The 18,170-nt window shown below is 34.7% G+C and overlaps 1 protein-coding gene across 13 annotated transcripts in view; it reads left to right on the forward strand.

The window, feature by feature from the left end:
• Positions 1-18,170, forward strand: part of AGFG1 (ArfGAP with FG repeats 1) — a 65,800-nt gene that overhangs the window by 33,363 nt on the left and 14,267 nt on the right. For 6 of the 13 annotated variants that reach the window (XM_036420980.2, XM_036420981.2, XM_036420982.2 and 3 more), the window contains 6 exons: positions 3,119-3,234; positions 6,897-7,059; positions 8,051-8,201; positions 15,507-15,626; positions 16,288-16,359; positions 17,601-17,810. In XM_036420980.2, coding sequence (XP_036276873.1) covers positions 3,119-3,234; positions 6,897-7,059; positions 8,051-8,201; positions 15,507-15,626; positions 16,288-16,359; positions 17,601-17,810 — 832 coding nt within the window. Of the gene's footprint in view, positions 1-1,107; positions 1,164-3,118; positions 3,235-6,896; positions 7,060-8,050; positions 8,202-15,506; positions 15,627-16,287; positions 16,360-17,600; positions 17,811-18,170 lie in introns of all 13 variants that reach the window. The other 7 variants (XM_036420984.2, XM_036420985.2, XM_036420986.2 and 4 more) reach the window with 4 other exon arrangements.

Below are 18,170 nucleotides of genomic sequence, written 5' to 3' on the forward strand. Positions count from 1 at the left end.
CATCAGTGTATGCATAGCGGTTGAGCAGCTTTAGCATATCATTAGCATATTATGCTTTGATTGGTTGAACGGACGACTGGACACTTAGCATATTAGGCTTTTATTATATAGGATTGTTTTTTATATATGGTAGTTAACAGGGGTTTTGGAATGTAAAGTCTAAATGTTTATGGTATTTGGTATCCTGAACTAATTCTGTCAGTTACAGTTAATAATTTGGGCAAATGACTACCATATCTCTTGTTTGGGAATTTTTAAAATAGAAAAATTAGCCTGGCTAGGGTGGCTCAGTGGTTGAATGTCGACCCATTAATCAAGAGGTCACTGGCTTGATTCCTGGTCACAGCACATGCCTAGGTTTCAGGCTTGATCCCCAAAAGGGGGTGTGGAGGAGGTGCTAATCAATAATGTTTCTCTTTCATCTGTTTCTCCCTTCTTCTCTCTCTAAAAATCAATGGAAATTTTTTTTTTTTAAATAGAAGAATTAGAAACTTCCACTTTTCCCATTTTGAATATAACTATAAAGTCACAGAAACTTTTAAAATTACATTTTGGAAGGATTATTAGTCAGTTTTCTGGCTAAGGAGAATCTCTTGTGGTTCCTTTTAAGTAGCTAAATACTATTGCAGAAGCTGGGTCACCACAGGGTTTATGGCATTTCTGGCAGTAAGTTGTATTACCATTCCTGGGTGTCTGCACTTTTCTGTCTTTGCCTCTTAAATGTTTTTATAATGAGATTTCATCTTAGCCCAGGCCTCACAGTGACGTGTCAACTTTTCTGTCTTAATGAGGTTATAGTAGTATTTGTATTGAAGGAGCCACAAGAAATGTTTTGAAACATGGTTGCTATTTGATAAGAAAAGGGGTGAGTCTTTTTTCCTGTCCTCCCTTACCCACCTCAGTGAGCAGGTAAGATTTAGAAAGATGCTGCATTTCCTTCTCTGATTTCTCAAATTTCTGTCAAACTTTTGAAGCTAGATACTGTATTATTTTTGCAATATTAAAATTGGTTATTCTTCAAAATAATGCAATTTTGGAAACTTGTGGACTTGTTTTTATAGCTTTATTGAGGAATAATTAATTACAAGAACTTGTACTTATTTCCAGTGTCTAATTTGAAGAGTTTTGACATATGTGATGCCGTCCATGACTACAATGATAAGATAGCACACATTTTTATCATTCCCAAGGGTTTTTTTGTGTCCCTTTGTAATGTATCCATTTGATCTGCAGTTCCATCACCATAGATGAGTTACATTTTCTAAAAATTTAAATGAATATACAGTATATACTTTTGGGGATGGATGTCTACCTTCTGTCAATCAATATAATTTTCTTGAGGTTTATTTATGTAGTTGTTTGTATCAATAGTTCTTTTTACTGCTGATAAGTCTCCTATTTGATATTCCAAAATTTATCTATTTACCTGTCGATGGACATTTGGGTTGTTTTTCTTAACAGTTTAGAGGTATTATCAACAATGTTGCTGTGGACATTTGTGTACAGATCTCAGTGTGGACATGTGCTTTTATTTTTCTTGAATAGATACTTAGAAATGGGATTGCAGGGCCATATGGTAGGTGTATGTTTAACTTTTAAGAGATTGCCAACTTTCTCAAAGTGGTTGTACCGTTTTACATTCTTGAGAGTTCCTACTGTTCCACATTCTCACTAATACAAAATACGGTCGATCTTTTTATTTTTAGCCATTCTAGTAGTATATACCGTGTTTCTCCAAAAATAAGACATCCTCCGAAAATAACACCTACTTACAGGTTTCCTTCTGAGTGAAATATAAGGCATCCCCCCCTGAAAATAAGACCCCCCCCTAGGCTAAACATGAGAGATTTGGTCCACTGATTCTGAAAGAAATGAGTCACAAGAAATTCACCAGGAAATTCAGGAATTGGATTGTTATGATGATGTTCCAGAAGATGATGACATGATTGTCATTGAATAAATGAGTAAATTCTTGATACTGTAGGATTCACGGTTTGTCTGGTTTGTGTTGACAACTACCGTACTACCGTACCGTATACAGGTAATAAATTTCCTTTATTTTCATTTAACAATAAATGTGTATTGTATTCTTCTTCATGGAAAAATAAGACATCCCCTGAAAATAAGACCTAGCGTATCTTTGGGGCAAAAATTAATATAAGACACTGTCTTATTTTCGGGGAAACAAGGTATGTAGTGGAATCTCAGTGTTGTTTAATTTGCATTTTCCATATGACTAATGGTGTTGGGCTGCATTTTGTAAAGTGGTTATCTAATTTTCTTCTAAACAATTTTTTGTCTTTATTATAATTGAGTTTTAAGAAAATTTTTGTATTTTCTGCATTCAAGTTTTTTCAAGTTCTTACATGTTTTGCAAATACTTTTTATGAGTTGGTAGCCTGCCTTTTCATATACCGGTATTAGTTTTTTGAAGAGCAACTTAATTTTGATGAAGACTACTTTGCCAAATTTTCTTCATTGTTTTCTTTATGCTCTTGCGTCCTATTTGAGTTCTTCATCATTTCATTTCTTTGATTTGTCTAGAAAGTTAAATAGCCCAGGTTCTCATTTTTTAGCCATGAGGAGGAAAAAAAGCATAGGAGGCAACTATACAGTTTAGACTTGTATCTGCCTTATATTTCTTTTGTTATTATTCTTTACTAGCAAATTGTTTATGATTATAGTAAGTTTTGTTTGTTCTTTTTGGTTGATTTTTGAACCTATCAAGGATTTGTGAAATTGCTACAGGTCTAGTTTATTCTGTTTTATTGAGTGAAGTAACTGAGGTTATAAAGGGTACATGGTTTGCTAAGAGCTTATAGTCTTGATCATTCCAACAACAAAAAAATTCCAGATCCTCTCCAATCCCATTTCACTATTTGTTTCCCTATGAAGTGCTGTTCTTTACGATGCTGTTCCTAAGATTTTACTGTATACTGTAACAATAAATTTAGTTCATTTGTTGCCTCTTCATTTCTCATTGTAATATTCTCGTTGAAAGCAGTATTATTACAATTAAGTAGGTTAGTTTTTTGAGAGGTCATAATTTTTCCTTTATATTTCATTAAGTGAAGATGTTGATTTATAACACTTTTTTTTTTTTTAATTCTTTCCAAAGGTCTGTAAACAGATTTGGCTAGGATTATTTGATGATAGATCTTCAGCAATTCCAGACTTCAGGGATCCACAAAAAGTGAAAGAGTTCCTACAAGAAAAATATGAAAAGAAAAGATGGTGAGTGAATAGTTTGTATTTAGAGCAAAGGTTTCCCAAATTACATTAATTATGGGTAAGATTAGTCTGACATAAGAAAGGAAAGAATGGAGGGAGATAGGAAGGAAATAGGCAGGTTAGGTAGATAGGAAATAGAGGAATAGGTAGGTAGATAGATAGATACCCATTATATTTTGGCTTTTTATTGGATTTAGTTTCCAAAAACCTTTACTTCTACTTTATTGTAACTCAGCAGCCTGTTCCTTGTAATTACCAGGCCTCCTACCCTTTTTTGAAAGTTAGGGATACTTCCTTTGATCCTTCTTTAGCCCCATTCGCTTCCTAAGATACTTTTAATCTTATAAAGCCTCCTTTCTTAAAATCTTTATTCATTTAGCAAGTATTTATTTAGATTCTTCTATATACCAAGCACTATGCTAAAGCTTTCATGTGTCCACTCACAATCTCTATCCACTTAACTCAGCTTGCAGTAAGTCTTTGCTCAAAATATCCCTCACTTCCCATCCAAGAAATTATTTTACTACCTGGTTAAGAAGGGAGCCTGTGTACTCCCCTCACACTATCAAATAGTAAATTTTAAAATTAAATAAAATAAGTTGGACTTGTGGCTAGTGAGCCCCTTAAAGCAGAACAGAGTAGAGCTAGAGTTTACTTTGGGCTTTTAATTTTTAGGTATATGAGCACAACTAAAGTCAATTTATTAAGACTCATTAATGATGAATTACTAGTTTCTTTATCAATATTCAGTAGGTGTATATTTTTCCTTATGGGTGTGGCTAAGAAGATGAAGGAGAGAGTAACAAATGAAATAGATAATGAAGAGATAAATGTCTTCTTGTTTTCTGAGGAGCTGTATTTGGACCCAGAGAAGGATATGTTCAAGAGCCTGTTTTGGTCCCGAGGGAATACTTGCTGTGGTTTTTAAGTGTCTCTACCTGTATTCATTGAGCACATTAGAAAGAAGAAGCTCTGATTTTAATGCTCTGTGAACTTTGTATTTTTACTGTTCTTTTTAGGAGACTGCATTTTGCAAGGCAAGATTAGCTTGGGCTGTATTAAGCAGCCTAGATACCATTAGGTGTGAATGTAGATAAAATACACCAGTAAAAATTAGTTGAGGAAAATTTTAGAAGATGGGGTGACAGTGAAAGCAAGGTGTCAAATGATTATTTTAAAATGATATATGTACCGTATTTTTCGGACCATAAGACGCACCGGACCATAAGACACACCAGTTTTTAGAGAAGGGAAATGAAGAAAAAAAGATTCTGAAACAAATAGTGTCCTAAAATATTTTATGTGCATTAAAACCCAACATCACAGTCATAAACACATGTAATCAACCCTGTAAAGTAAACAGCAGCATTTAGAACCATTTTAGAGCCGGGCAAGCACACAGAGACCACACAGAGCCGGGCAAGTAAAAAAACTTTTTTTTAAAAGTATATGTGTAGGCTATATTTGGACCATAAACGCAGGGACTTTGGGGGGGAAAAAGTGCATCTTATGGTCCGAAAAATACGGTAATTCTATTTTTACCACTTTAGTTAATTTCCTAGAGACCTTCCACTCCATAACGTATACTTCTTATATAGCCCTAGCCTAATTTTTTATTTTCTCAGCAGTTTTACCAATTCAGAATATTAGTTTGAATAGGACTTAGCTGGAATTTGAGATAGTTTACCTTCAATTAGCAAGATAATTTTGTGTGAATAAGAGTCAATAGAAATAAAACCACATATTTCCCCAGACTTATAATAGTAAACAATAATGAAATTTACCTATTCAAAACATAATCCAAATAACTGTAAACCTCAAGTAATTATAATTTGTGTTATTTTTTTTTTTCTGCCCTAAGAAACTGGATAGTAGTAACAAGATTAACAGTGAGAATTTTAATTGCTGGGTAGGAAGGGGGAGTGACCATTCAGGAGGGCCAGGGGCTGTGTATTTTAAAGCCATGCTCCTGCACACTTGTGACATGTAACTAGAGAGCAGTGCAGTTGGTTTTTAATAAGGCATAAGAACTTTCCAAATGCAGACTTCCTAAAAATCCCTACTTTGAGCAACTATTCTTAAAACAATGAGACTATTGTCACCTAAAGGTATTTTAAATAGTTCTTTTGACCAATTTTCAAACTTTTCCTATATTATACGTTTAGCTGATTTCTTTTAGTCTTTTGAACTAAGTGCTAGTATTTGGTTTTATCCTTTGATAAGATGTGGCTGTACTCAAAAGTTGGTATCAGTGGTTTGCCAAATTATATGAAAGCATAACTTCCTCTATTCATTGTCATATTCCATCATCTCCCATTTATTGGAAAAAGCAAAGCAGTTTTATTTTTTGTGATTAGTGTACAATTTGATAGTAGCTAACACTTAATGTAGCTAGCACTGGTACCAGGAACTGTTCTAAGTACTTTACAAATGTTCATTTGTTTTTGCTTCACAGCAACCGTATCTTCACTTTATAGATGAGAAATCCTAGGCGCACCAAAAGTTGAAGTAGTTTGCCTTAGGTTTCACAGCTATTGAGAAGTGGAGCTGGGATTTGAACTGTCTCTGGAATAGATATGTGCTCTTTACCGTTTTTTTTCAGCTTTCTCCACCTACCTGAAAAGAAGGTTGTGAAGGAAGAAGAAAACCCAGATATACAGGAATGAAAAAACTCTCACGTATTCCTAACCCTAGAGATCAGCATTGCCGATATTTGGGCATTATATTTTTACTGCCTTTCTTTTCTTTCTTTACTCCCTTCCTCCCGTCAATCTATATTTACACAACTGGGATCAAACCTGAAAGACAGAAAAGTAACCTGGACATCTTTCTGTGTCAAAAGAATAGCTGTGTATCATTACATTAAACAGATTTAAGAGTGCTGTGGTAACATACATGTACATGTATCTGTGTACAGTCATTCAGTTAATTCCTAAGGATGAGGTCTGCAGAGGCATTTCTGGGGCACAGAGCATACCTAGTAACACATTTTAATAGATATCAACAAAATTTGTAACCATTACACTCACATCAAATGCTAATGAATTAGGTTAAAATTGTTTTTATTTCTATGTCTTCCTTTGTGCGTTGCTTCTGCCCATTTAAAAATTGGGCTGTTGACCTTATTCTTATAGATTTGTAATAAGCCTTTATATTTTAGACTTAACTGTAATGTTTTCCGTTCTGTTTCCAAATGTTACTAATGATCTTAAAATACTTTAGTTTTAAAAAATTAAATTATAATAACTATTTATCATGATTGGTCTGCTGTCTTATAAAAAAAGCAGTTAACTTACTTTATCTTAGAAAAATTAAGTAAATTATAAGAGGATTTTCAAAAAAAATTATTTATTGGATTTTAGGGAGGGAAGTAGAAAGGAAGAGTGAGAGAGAAAGAGAAACATCAATTTTTGTTCCATTTATTTATACATTCATTGGTTGATTCTTAAATGTGCCTTGGGTGGAGACTGAACTCACAAGCTTGGTGTTCCGTGATGGGATGATGCTCTAACTATCAGAGCTACCAAGACAGGGTCCCAGAGGGATTTGAAATAAGATTAATATCAACATTCATGCAAAATTAGAATTTTGCTTATCATTTTTGAGTATGACATTTCCTATATTTTTCTTAATTAACTACCTGTTTAACTTTTCATGTGTTTTAGGTATGTTCCACCAGAACAAGCCAAAGTAGTGGCATCTGTTCATGCATCTATTTCAGGCTCCTCCGCCAGTAGTACAAGCAGCACACCTGAAGTCAAACCACTGAAATCTCTTTTAGGAGATTCAGCACCATCCCTGCACCTAAATAAGGGCACACCTAGTCAGGTGAGTAGTCAGTAAGTCTTTGTAGAGGCTCCTACTTGAGGGCTGAATGCCAGAATTTGAGACTTTAAAAAAAATAATAGTATTATCTTGTATGCCAGTAGCATTATGTGCCGGTGGTTTATAATACATTAAGCATTGATGGTTAAGTGATTGGAATGTGTATTTATTTGCTCCTTTGCTGTTGCTAATATGAGTTTCTTTGAATTCTCCACAGCTTTGTAAAAGTCTAGAGGAATATTGCTATAGCTATCTGTTATGTAGTATACATTATAAAACATGAATCTGTGATAATCATCAGAGTCAGAACAATATAGCCTCTGTGATGTACTTTTTTAGGAAAGGATTTCTCAAGGAGTGTAATCCCCCCCATGCCCAATTTGTAAAGCACTGGTGTCTTTGCATTGCAGTATATATCTTATTCTAGACAACTGAATAGACTGAAAGTTTTTGATAAGTGGTACCTAAAGTTTGTACTTCTGTACTTCATTACAGTTGACTGAGCTGTGACAAATCTGTTACTGTGTGACATTACAGCGTCTACCCTACACAAGAATGATTCTGAGGCATGGTACTATTTGAATTAAATCCCACTATATTAATAATGCATACTAGGGCATTTGGATAAATTGCTCTGTTTTACAGAAAGTTTAAGTGAAAAATGAAGAGAGGGGTTAAGCTAGTACTTCATAACTCTTATGTATAAATGATGTATTCTGTGAAAGTCTTATTGCTGGCTTAGCAGTAAGTCCATCCTTTCTTGTGATCACTATTGTAATTGTTTCTTTGCTTTTGACTCTATAATTAGAATTGAGAGATGATTTAGGAAGAGATAGTGAAAACTGGTGCTTTTTTAAAAATATCAAAGTACCAAAACCAAAATAGAAGACTCTGTAATTTTTAAACGGTGTTTTAAGCTTGATTAGTTGGGAATAGTGTGGTCAAAATTTAGCAGATCTGACTGGAAACTTTATAGCCAATATGTGGTTTGTAGTCCCCTGTTGTAGGTCGCTCTCAAGGACAGCAGCAGGAAAAGAAGTTTGACCTTTTAAGTGATCTTGGCTCAGACATATTTGCTGCTCCAGCTTCTCAGTCATCAGCTACAGCCAATTTTGCTAACTTTGCACATTTCAACAGTCATGCAGGTAAGTGTTTTTTCCCAAAGAACTTTTATTAGAGATGTGTATAAAACACCAGAAACAACCTTTTTTGTTTGTTTTATTAATCTTCACCCGAGGATTTTTATTTATTTATTTATTTATTTATTTATTTATTTATTTAGGGTGAATGGAAGGGAGGGAGGGAGAGGGGAGAGCAATACATTGATGTGAAAGAAACACATCTATTGGTTGCCTCCTGCATGCGCCCCAACAAGGTCTGGGGATGGAACCTGCAACCAGGTATGTGCCCTTGACCAGGAATAAAATCCGCAGCCCCTCGGTGTTTGGGCTGATGGCACTCTAACCACTTAGCCAAAGCCACTCTGGCTAGTGCAATAACCTTTTTGTTTGTTTGTTTGTTTTTAACTTAAATACTAGGAAACATATTCTGTTGAGAATATCTGATCACTCATACCTGTTGAGGTGTATAAATCATGTAGCCTTCCCTGGTACTTTTTAATCACAAAAGAGACTATAGTTAATGCCAGGTATTGACCTGACCTCTTTCTAAAAGAAATAAGGAAAGACTATTAAATATTTTTAACCCTTTGGTAGGGAGAATTTCAGATATTCAGAAATGATCAGATAATATAACCTTCATGTACTCATCACTTATGGCTAATCTGATTTTATTTCTCATTCTAGTCATTTCTTCTCAAGTTACTTTGAAGCAAATTAGACATTAATTTATTCTTAAATACCTATTTTATATGTATCTGTAAAATAAGATGTCCTTTGTCAAACATAATCCTGGTAGTATTACCAATCCCTAAATAATAATAACAATAATAATCTATATATATATAAAAGCCTAATCAACTGAACGACTGGTTGCTATGACATGCACTGTCCACCAGGGACAGACACTCAACACAGGAGCTGCCACCTGATGTTAGTGTGCTCCCACAGTGGGAGCTCCACTCAGCTGACCAACCCATCCTGGCGGCAGCCGCTCACTCCCTCAGTAGTTCTGCAGTTCTAATCTCTGGAGAAGGGCCCAGCACCGGCAGACCTGCGCCACCAGCATGATCCTGACAGGATCCTGACAGCACCATCAGCCTCCTAGAAATTGGTCTTGGGCACTGTGGCCACTTCCCTTTCCTAGATGCTCTGCCAGGAAGAAATGATATAAAAGCGACTGCCAGGTGGCTCCCAACAACCAGTGTGAATGTCAGTTGGACACATCCGGATCCCAGGCTGGCCAGGGCATCCCACCGCCCACTGGAGGGCCGATCGCATCCCAGCCCCGCACACCACCACCCCCTTAGGATGGGCGCCAGACACAGGGCTCACAGCTGGTGAATGCAGCTGCAGCGGTTCAAGCCTCTCCTGATCGCAAGCCTCTCCTGATCAGGACTGACTGGGTGCAAGCCTGTGGCAGTTGTGGGGCTGCGATGAGCGGGAGCAGCAGGTGGCATTGGACTGCAGGTTTTGGCCTGATCCCCTCTGGCCACCCCAAGTAGCAATGCCTGGCTTCCTCTCCCTAGCGACTAGCTTCCTTGGAGTTTCTTTAGCCCAGGAACACGACTTGCTTTATAGTCAGGTGGAAACATTTTTCACTGTAACCAAATGTTTTCCCTTGCCTTATTTCATTTGATCCTCACAGAAGTCCTGGAGTGGGTAGGTAAGAGACTTAGTGGAATCCTGTTTTCTTTTTATTAGCTGGAAAATGGAGATTTAGAAAGCTTAGAAACTTGACCCTACAGAAAAGAAGAAATGGTGGACTTTGAAAACGACTTCAGGGTTTTCTCATTGCGCCAAACACTGCTGTAGTTAAATATTTTACCCTTTGTTCTCCCTACATGATCTACAATAATGTGCTTCATGTTGATATTTATTGTTGTGTTGCTGTCAATTAACTGAAAGGGAAGATGGGATGCTTCACTGGGCTGGAAAAAGTTTAGCTGAATCAGAAAGCAGTTCTAATTAAGCAAGTTTGTTCTATATTTATAAAGGCTAAGTTGACTTGCTCATGCACGATACATGTAAAACTCTCACTGACACCAACACCTTGTGTGTTTCCACCTGACATTGGTGATCATGAATTTGATTGAGACTTACATTATAGAGAAGGGCAAATAGTGATATTAAAATACTTTTTAAAATTAATTTCCTTTCAATGTGCACAAATTCGTGCACCTGGCCACTAGTAATAATAATAATTCATTAGTATTCAAATTTCCACTCCAGTTCAATCACACATACACAGTTTTTTTAGATCAGGTTTCAAGTAAGGTCTGCACATTGCAATTGTGAGATATGTCTCTTAGCCTATAGGTTCTTCCTCTATCCCTTTTTTCTTTGTAGTTTATTTATTTAAGAAATTAGTTTATTTGTCCTGTTGAGTTTTAGGCAGTCTGAATTTGTTGATTGTACCACTGTGGGGTCCTTTATCAGGTTTCTGTCTTCTGTATTTTCTGTAAATTGATAGATACTTGATCTGTTACTGTTTCTTTTTTATAAAATATATTTTTATTGGTTTCAGCGAGGAAGGGAGAAGAAGAGCTAGAAACACCAATGATGAGAGAGAATTATTGATCAGCTCCTCCTGCACACTCACTACTGACTATGGAGGCTGCTTCCAGGCATGTGCCCTTAACCCGAATCAAACCTGGGACCCTTCGGTTCGCAGGCCAATGCTCTTATCTACTGAGCCAAACAAGCTAGGGCCTCGTTCTTTTTTAGAGCACAGTGGTGGTGGAGGGGGCAAACCTGCTACTTAGTGTTTAAGAGGCACATAATGTTGATTGCCTGGTTTAGTAATACTAGCTCTTGATGCCCATTACTGGGATCAAGTTATGCAAAATTGTGATATTCTAAATATATCATTCCTTTATCAGCTAAAGTACTTTTTAAAATTTTTTATCTTCCACAAATATGCATGCAGTTAGAAACAATTTACTTATGATAGTTTTTTTAATTAAATAAACATATCATAAAACCTATGAACTATAAACTGTAATTAAATTTTGTCACAGCTTATACCAGAGGTGTCAAACTCAGTTGCCTTGCTACTCAGTTAAACACAAATGAATTATACAGTACGGTGTGTAAGAAACCATGTGCTCTTCTTCATAAAGGGGGATGTTCTAATCTTCTGTTGCCACACGGAAATACAGGTTCAGGATTACTAATATGTTAATTTTCTTAAAAAAAAAAAAAAAAAATCATATTTAAAATAAAACACTTTCTTTTGAAATATTGGAAATTGATGGAAAAAAATTTAAATTTTTTCATAGGTGAAACCAAATGTATCTATCAGCTGTATATGATGAGGGCTGTTCAATTCCATCTCATCCTTTCTCATGAGTACCTGTTTCTTGTTGAAAAGAAACACAGCCCTCAGCAAGATTCAGAGTCATTAATTTGTTACCTAAGTTTTTAACTTAGTCGACTCATTTAGATTTTTTGAAATAAAATTTAAAACATATCTTTGTCACATTCTTTTTTTGTTTGAAGATTGCTTAACGTTCCAGATAGTAATTTTTATATTACTAAATTTAGTAAAGCCTAATTACCAAAGTCGTGTTTACCAAAGTTTTATTCCATAGTACTTAGAAATTTTAAGTCATTATAACCAGTTGCTGAAGACTGAATAGATACAGGGTCTACAAATAAAAACAGATAGAAATTTCACAAAGAATTAATGTGTTTAGTGCTCTGGTTGGAAAACACTGAGAAAATGTTAAGTGTGAATGCAGTAGACTAGACTTAATTATAATAAATGGATTGTATTGAACTGATTTTTTTCCTAACAGTATTTGAAAAGTCAAGTGACTGTTTCCCCCATTTTAAGTGCTAAATATAAGCATAGAATACATAGTATATACCATATATTCGTACATGTTTGAGGTTATAAAGGATAAACTATCTTAGGGACCTAATTCTTATTTCTACAAGGGACAGATTTGTTTCATTTGTTTGCAAATGTATAATTAAACTATTTAAAAAACTAAGAAGTTTACCTTTTGGAATATAGCCATTCTAAATCTGAGAATTTTCTATACCATGTTCTCTATTCATTTGGTTTATATTTGCATTATCTATATGTATATTATATATTTTGCCCTTTTAGTTGGATTTCCCCCCCCCCCAGTATTTCAGAACTCTCTAAGAATTTCTATTGTCTCATAAATTATAGAATCATAATGCTGGATTTGTAAGTGGTGACCATCTAGTGAATCCTCTCATTTTGCTAATGAGAAAACTGGTAGAGCCAGAACAATTGAGGGTCTTGTCTAAGACTTTATAGTAACTTATGTTAGGATGGAATTCTCTGATTTTTATCTGACTCCCTTTAAACTAAATTGTACTTGCTTACTGTTCTTAGCAATACTAAATGGTAACTTTGTTTAAACTTGTACAATATATTTGTTACTTAAACTGTATAGATATTCCAAAATATTTTCCAAGAAGTTAATTTTAAATTTTATTTGTTAGTATTTTTTCCATTATATTTACTTTGGGAAATGTAAAATTTTAGCCTATAAAGTAATTTAATTTTAAGTAAAAGTAATGACAAAATATTGGGACATCCTGCAAATATAGAACTTTATATTGTTAAGCAATAAGCAGCCTTTTAATTTCTGTATTTCTGTATATACTGTTTGAGAGCTAGAACAAAATGTGTTTTAAAAAGATTCTCAAGAACAAAGTGTGACCAGTGATGTGGAATAGCATCCCACATTTCAGCAGTGTTAGGTGCGAGTGAGTACCCAAGAAGGGAAGTGGCACAGGTACCTAGTAAAAGGGGTCTATTTTAGGTACATTTCCTCCAATACTGTCATACCCTTTCATATACATACAGAAAAGTAATTACATAAACTGCTGTAAGTTTTCCTGATTTTCTTCCTATCATATGTTGAGCTCTGTTAATGGAAAATTGTGTTGTTTAGTATCCTTTATTTTGTTTATAAGTATAATACATATTCATTACAAAAGCTTGGTAAATTCAGGCAAACAAAAAAGGAAATATGTAACTATTTGAAATCTTATTTTGAGTTAAAATACAGATTTTTTATGTATATAATACCATATTTTAAAAAGTAGATGAAAATTATCTGGAATTTATTAGCCGTATTTACTCTGTCATAAACATTTTTGTATAAGATTGAATATTATTTTACACTAGAGGCCCAGTGCACAAAATTTATGCATGGGGGTGTGTCCCTCAGCGCAGCCTGCACCCTTTCCAATCTGGGACCCCTCAAGGATTGGGACTAAATGGGCAGCCGGACATCCCTCTCACAATCCAGGATTGCTGGCTCCCAATTGCTCCAGCCTGCCTTCCTGATTGCCCCTAATCGTTTCTGCCCACCAGCCTGATCACCCCCTAACTGCTTTCCTGCCAGCCTGTTTGCCCCTAACTGTCATGCCTGCAGGCCTGGTCATCTCTAACTGCCCTATCCTGCAGACCTGGGTTTCTTCTCTCCCCCCCCCCCCCCAACTGCCCTCCCTTGCAGGCCTGGTCCCTCCTAACTGCCCTCCCCTGCTGGCCATCTTGTGCCCACATGGGGGCAGCCATATTTTGTGTTGGAGTGATGGTCAATCTGCATATTACTCTTTTATTAGATACGATAGAGGCCTGGTGCACTGGTGGAGGCCAGCTGGTCTGCCCTGAAGGGTGTCCTGGATCATGGCTGGGGTTCCCTTGGGGAGTGGGGAGGCCTGGGCAAGGGGCCTGTGGTGGTTTGCAGGCTGGCCACGCCCCCCTAGCAACCCAAGTGAAGGCCCTGGTATCTGGGATTTATTTATCTTCTATAATTGAAACTTTGTAGCCTTCAGTGGAGGCCTGGGCTGGCCAGGGTGTACTGGAAGCTTAGCTTCCTCCATCACTGGGGAAACCCAAGCTTCCTGCTTGTTCTGTGGCCATCTTGGGTTAATTTGCATACTCACTCTGATTGGTTGGTGGGCATGCCTTGAGGTTGTAGTAGAGGCAAGGTCAGTTTGCATATTACTCTTTTATTACATAGGATGATTTTTTATTTTATTTTATTTTTAAATATATTTTATTGCTTTTGTACAGAGAGGAAGGGAGAGAGATAGAGAGCTAGAAACATCGATGAGAGAGAGTCATCGATCAGCTGCCTCTTGCACACCCCCCACTGGGGATATGCCCGCAACCAAGGTACATGCCCTCGACTGGAATCGAACCCGGGTCCCTTCAGTCCCCAAGCCGACGCTCTATCCATTGAGCCAAACCGGTTTCGGCATAGGATGATTTTTTAAATGGCTGTATTATCCATCGTATGATATTCCATAATGTATTTCAGTGTTTCCCTCTTTGCTGGCTATTTGAGTTTCTAATTTTTTCATCATAAAAAAACATGTTTAGCTATTACAAACAATCATACATATTTACAAGATTATTGCTTTACAAAAACTTCGTAGAAGTAGAAATGCCTGCAAAGGATTTGTTGATGTCTGCTTATTGGACATTATTTTCATTCTTGTCACTTAACATTTTTTCCCTCATATCAACCACTTCTTATTCTCATCATACCCTTTATAAAAATCTTAACCTAGCATCTGTTTTGTCCTTTAAAAAAAATCTGACTTGAGATTTTTTTAGAGGATATAATTGCATAATTTAGAGAAGCCTAGAATTTTGCTCTTAGGTTAATGGCCAGTTGGAAATACCAGTGGGTCTTTTTCACTGAACATGAGTGCATTTATGTTATAATTTTTACTATTTTTCCTAGTTTCTTACATTTTAATGTGTTTGAAAGTGGCAAGCTTCTAATAGAATGTGAATATTTTTGTTTGACAATCATGTCTTGTTATATATTCAAGTTTATTTTTATATGCCATGATATGCAAAGTTGTGAACTTAAAAAGAATCAAAAAGGATATTAATCTTTATATCAATGTTTCCGATTTCATCCAGTCAGTGAATCACTCATTGCCATTTTAAATATGAATTTTCCAGAATGTATCCTATATCCTAAATTTCTGTCTTGCTTAATTGTAACCATGTGTTTAGTGCTCTTAATTCGAAATTTTCTTTAATAGGGTTACATTTATAATACTGTTCCTGAGGTCACTCAGTGTGTATTGCATACATATTTATCATTGTACAAAGTGATTTTGGAAATTTCTGGATAACCTTTTATAAATTGTGTGAAATTAGGCTAAGTAAACACTGGTAGGATTTAAAATCTGATCTCTAAATGTCTTTGAAGTGAGCTCTAAGATGTAGAAATGTTTCATAAAATTCTCAAATTCTTTTGTCATGTTTTTTATTTATAGTTTTCATATTCATTAACATGTATTGTTCCTTACCATTTACAGCTCAGAATTCTGCAAATGCAGATTTTGCAAACTTTGATGCATTTGGACAGTCTAGTGGTTCGAGTAATTTTGGAGGTTTCCCCACAGCAAGTCACTCTCCTTTTCAGCCCCAAACTACAGGTAGAGCTTCTCCAGCATTATGCCTAAATGTTTACTTTAAAAAACTATAGTAAAACTCTCTAGATGTAGTTTTGAAAATTACTCTAAACTTAAATTCTATAATTCTCTGAATTTACAATACTTATATTTAGCAAAGCTCTGGGGAAACCTGAAATCTTTATTTTGTTCTGTGTTCATTTATTTTTCTAAACTCTTTAGTATGTTGTCCAATTCACAGAATTCTCCTTTTCCTGCACATGAATCTTAAACTTCTTATCTAAGGAAGGATTAAAGTACTAAAGTTTTTTAGGTTCAAAAAACATATTATGATTCAGGCTCTAAGTAAAGGAAGGTAATTTATTGCTTCCATAGAACTAAAAGTAGAAGTAATTTTTAGGCAACAAACTTGAAAAATAAATGTTATTAGTCAAGAGTAGGTTATTGGATTGGTTTAATCAAACTGGGAAATCATTTTCTGTGCAGGAATTGATCTTTAAACATTGAATACTCTTCCATAAACTATATTGTTTTCTGAAATTCATTGAATCCATGTTTAGATCTTTGGCTGGTTACTTTTCTTTACTTGAACTCTATGTATTGTCTTAAAGCTTTTTCTTTCAATTTTCTCCCTCCCCCTCTCCCCTTTTAACTTTCATCATTTACATAATTTCTGGCTATCCAGCATTTAGAATGCTTTCATCTAGCTGCAGTTTTGGTGAATTTACTTCTGCTTTTCCTCTCCAGGCTACCAACAGTAAGTTCTCTTTGTCAAGTAGGCATCTTTTACTAATTTGTATGTTTAATGCTGTATTTCATGTATTTTTCAATTATAGAATGTTAATCGTCTTTTAATAATCTTCATAAATTCTCACTTTCCCTTCACTTGAGAACACAATAATATACAATAAGAGAGTTAGTTAATTTAAAAATTCCCATTTTAATTTGAAATAAGATTCTTCACTTTCAATGAACTTTGAAAGCTTTAGAATGTAGTTTGTTTACCAGCTACTTATAGCAGATCACAATCACTTAAATATTCACATTACTTAATTTTAATTTAAAAAAAAAAGTTTTAATGCCTGATAAATTTTATCTATACATATTGTTTTAGAGTGTTTAAAAAACAGATTGATGGAAAGTGTGTGTATGGTTTTTTTAAAAATAGTCGTGTATTCGTTCTATTTTAAAAATATCTTTGCGTACTTTGTATCACCGTAATATAAAACTATACATATAAATTATTTTGATTAAAAATGAAACTAATGTGTAGGCATAAAGAACTGGTATCAAAAGCATAGAATGAAATATATTAGCTTTAGTCTTTGGTAATACTTTAAAGAAGTCTGTAGATTATAGGACAGACTTTAAAATTTTAGTAGGATATATACCTGTATGTGAATTATGCTCTATACAGAAAAAAAAATTGCTATAATATTTAAAGTAGTTTGATATTGTATACTATAATTTTCTTTGAAATATATAAAATAGGTCATGATTTTTATGAGGAAACCATGGTATATGAGCATTAAATTATTATGTGGAATTAAGTAATAACTCTTCAAATAAAATAAGTCTGGATCTCAAAGATCACCTATTAAGAAACTCTGGATCAAAATAGTCATCTTAATACATTTTAAATTTCTATTCCTGGGATTTGTTTCAACCAAGTTTTTGTTAGAAGCTACAAAAACTTGTATTGTCAGATACTTTGCATCTTATTAGCATGAGGACTAGTAAAAGGTGATAGTATATAGTTGAATGTTATATATTGTAATGAGTCTCAAACCAAGTGAATTATATCCTTTACTTCAGGGTAGATAATTACACATAGAGATTTGTAACTCTTCCTATTGACAGGGCCTTTGGAAATCTAGATTTGCAAATTATAAGTTAAGTATAGATGGTTAAAGTTGAATGCTATTTGTCAGTTATTATCTACCACATGATATTGGGGAAAATCTATATATTTCAAGGGTTCTGTTTATTCTGTTACAGGTGGAAGTGCTGGATCAGTAAATGCTAATTTTGCTCATTTTGATAACTTCCCTAAATCCTCCAGTGCTGATTTTGGAACCTTCAGTACTTCCCAGAGTCATCAAACAGCAACAACTGTTAATAAAGTTGCAACAAATAAAGCTGGTCTTCAGGCTGCAGACAAATATGCGGCACTTGCTAATTTAGACAATATTTTCAGCACAGGACAAGGTAATCTTACTTTAAACAAATACAAATTTCTGTATTAAACTTCTTTACATTTGGTTGTATTTATTAAAATGTAAGGATACTATGCTTTTCTTAGTCGTTGTATAGAAATTTCATTTACACTAAATGTTCAAGACTTCTAGGATCTGAAATACCAACTACAAAACTGAAATTATACAAACTAATTTGTTTACTTATGGTTTTAAAATAAAATAATTGACAGAAATTTAATTTTGTCTTAGAAAGCCTGCTTTCCTCTTCTATGGCTATACATGGTTAAGAATCTTAAAAATAGAACTGACTGTAAGGTTTTTTGGTGGTTTCTATAATATATTTATTTTGAACGACTTTCAATTAATATCT

Source organism: Pipistrellus kuhlii, unplaced genomic scaffold (assembly GCF_014108245.1).
Source record: "Pipistrellus kuhlii isolate mPipKuh1 unplaced genomic scaffold, mPipKuh1.p scaffold_m20_p_7, whole genome shotgun sequence".
NCBI classification, from domain to species: domain Eukaryota; kingdom Metazoa; phylum Chordata; class Mammalia; order Chiroptera; family Vespertilionidae; genus Pipistrellus; species Pipistrellus kuhlii.